The 1914-nt window shown below is 55.3% G+C and overlaps 1 protein-coding gene across 1 annotated transcript in view; it reads left to right on the top strand.

The window, feature by feature from the left end:
• The first annotated feature begins 1690 nt into the window (after positions 1-1690).
• Rwdd3 (RWD domain containing 3) overlaps positions 1691-1914 on the top strand; it is a 14985-nt gene continuing 14761 nt past the window's right edge. Inside the window, exon 1 of the mRNA XM_004635697.2 lies at positions 1691-1794. Coding sequence (XP_004635754.1) covers positions 1710-1794 — 85 coding nt within the window. The 5' untranslated portion in view covers positions 1691-1709. The remainder of the gene's footprint in view (positions 1795-1914) is intronic.

Genomic DNA, 1914 nt, shown 5'->3' with positions numbered 1-1914 from the left:
CAAATCCACCTATTTTTTTTTTTCCAGCAAAAACAGAATGATGATGTGATATGGATTGTCAGTCATAGAATCAGGCAAGTTTATTTTAACTTGTACAAGTCAGTGAAAGGAGTTACTCTGTAGCCACCTAAATTCTGATCTCAGAAAATATGATTTTGGACACAACAAAACTTGTGGGACCTTCCTAAGCAAGACCAGCCACTTTTAAGGGGCTGCAAAATTTTAAATTGTTACTTGCAAAACAAAAAGGCAAGCCCAAAACACTGACAGATAGAATTACTACAGAGGACAATTGTCATTTTGTTCTCTAAAATCAAAGAACAGATAATATCTTAGTTTAGATATGTCACTGGTTAGCATTGAGTCCTCATTTTAGTGATAATGGAAATTAAAACTAGAACACTAATTTGTAGGAAAAACCTTACACTGAAAGTCAAAAGAAGACAAGGACTCCAGGTGGGATAGTAGTGGGACAGGTCATACTTGGATCAAAAGGATCGGATTGGCCCATTTGTGGCGTCAAAGAACAGTTTTATGGGGTGCTTGTGGCGAGCTTGAGCTAGGCTGGTCAATACCTTAGCCTTGGCTTCCTAGGTCAGGTTGAAAGCCTCATGACTTCAAGGGCAAGCTGGTTCCCGCGGGAGGGGATTTCAGGACCTGCAAGTTTCCTGCAGTCATGTGAGGCCCTGCTGGACTCCAGGGTGACCCTATGTTTACAGCAATGGAGATATCTGAGCCAGGGAGTTGTCAGTCTTGAACAGTGATGAGACAGGTTGGATTGGGCTAATACACAGCCAACCACGCCTAACATGACTCTACGCAGAGCTGAGAGGGCTTCCACTCAAAGGGGTCATAAAATGAAGGTCAAGCTTTGCTCTTCTTTTAATGGACAGTTGGGCATTTGTAAGCCCAACAGAAGAATATGCCTGCAACAAAAGCCACTTTTAAGTCCCTGGCTGCCTTAGGAAAAAACACAAATCACGCTTTTGATGATGGTAAAGGACCCAGGTCTTGGTTTGTTCTTTGTTCCTACAGTGGTTTCTGACCACGGCATGACTTTGTCCCTGTAGCATTCAAGAATGCCTGTTTCATCATGGAGTTGCAGGAGTCGCTGGTGGTCCAGACCCAGGCCTCGACCAGCGTCAGCGCGCGCACAGCCTCAGGGAAGCGCTGCCCGTCTGTCCGGGCTCCTTCCAGAGCTCCCAAACCTCTGCTGACAGAGCTCCACGGGCGGAGATCGCTGCCGTTTGGTTCACTGCGGTGTCTTCCTCACGGGGCAGCCAAAGATCCTCGGTCTGCCGGTCCCCTTCCTCTTTTCCTTCCTGGCTTCCAAGTTTCTTCCGTCCCCAACCCCTTGCAGGGCTGCTGCAGCCCGAGGCTGAGTGTGCACCAGGCTAGGGAGTTCCAAGCCTGCGGCTGAGGTCGCAGGGCCGGGGGCTTCGCGGGGAGGCGGCCCGGAGCTCGTGAAGGCGTAAGGTGGGCTGGGGGTCGCGCGGGCCAAGCCCCACGTGCAAGGCCTTCCGCCTTCCGCGAGGAGCAGCGGAGGAGGAGGTCGAGGCCCACCGCCGACTCCACCGGCGGGAGCTGCGGCGCCAACTCCCCGCGGCCGCCGCCGACCCCCACGCGCAAGCGCGGGCGCCCCCTAGTGGCCGCGGGCCCGCACTACTCCGGCCGCGCGCAGAGGTGGCGGCGGAAGCGGAGGCGCCGACATGGCGGAGCCCTTGCACGAGGAGCTCTCGGCTCTCGCCGCGATTTTCTGCGGGCCCCGCGAGTACGAGGTGCTGAGCCGCTCAGGTGACGAGCCCGCGGCGCAGGCCGGGCGCCCTCTCACTGCCCGTTCCCCGGCGCAGGCGGCCGCAGGGGTCCCCGAGCCCCGGCCCTCGCTGCCGGCCCGAGCCGAGCAGCACACCCGGG

The sequence above is a fragment of the Octodon degus genome, unplaced genomic scaffold (genome assembly GCF_000260255.1).
Source record: "Octodon degus isolate 3935 unplaced genomic scaffold, OctDeg1.0 scaffold00074, whole genome shotgun sequence".
In the NCBI taxonomy this organism is placed as follows: Eukaryota; Metazoa; Chordata; class Mammalia; order Rodentia; family Octodontidae; genus Octodon; species Octodon degus.
This window is presented reverse-complemented; position numbering and strand designations above follow the sequence as displayed.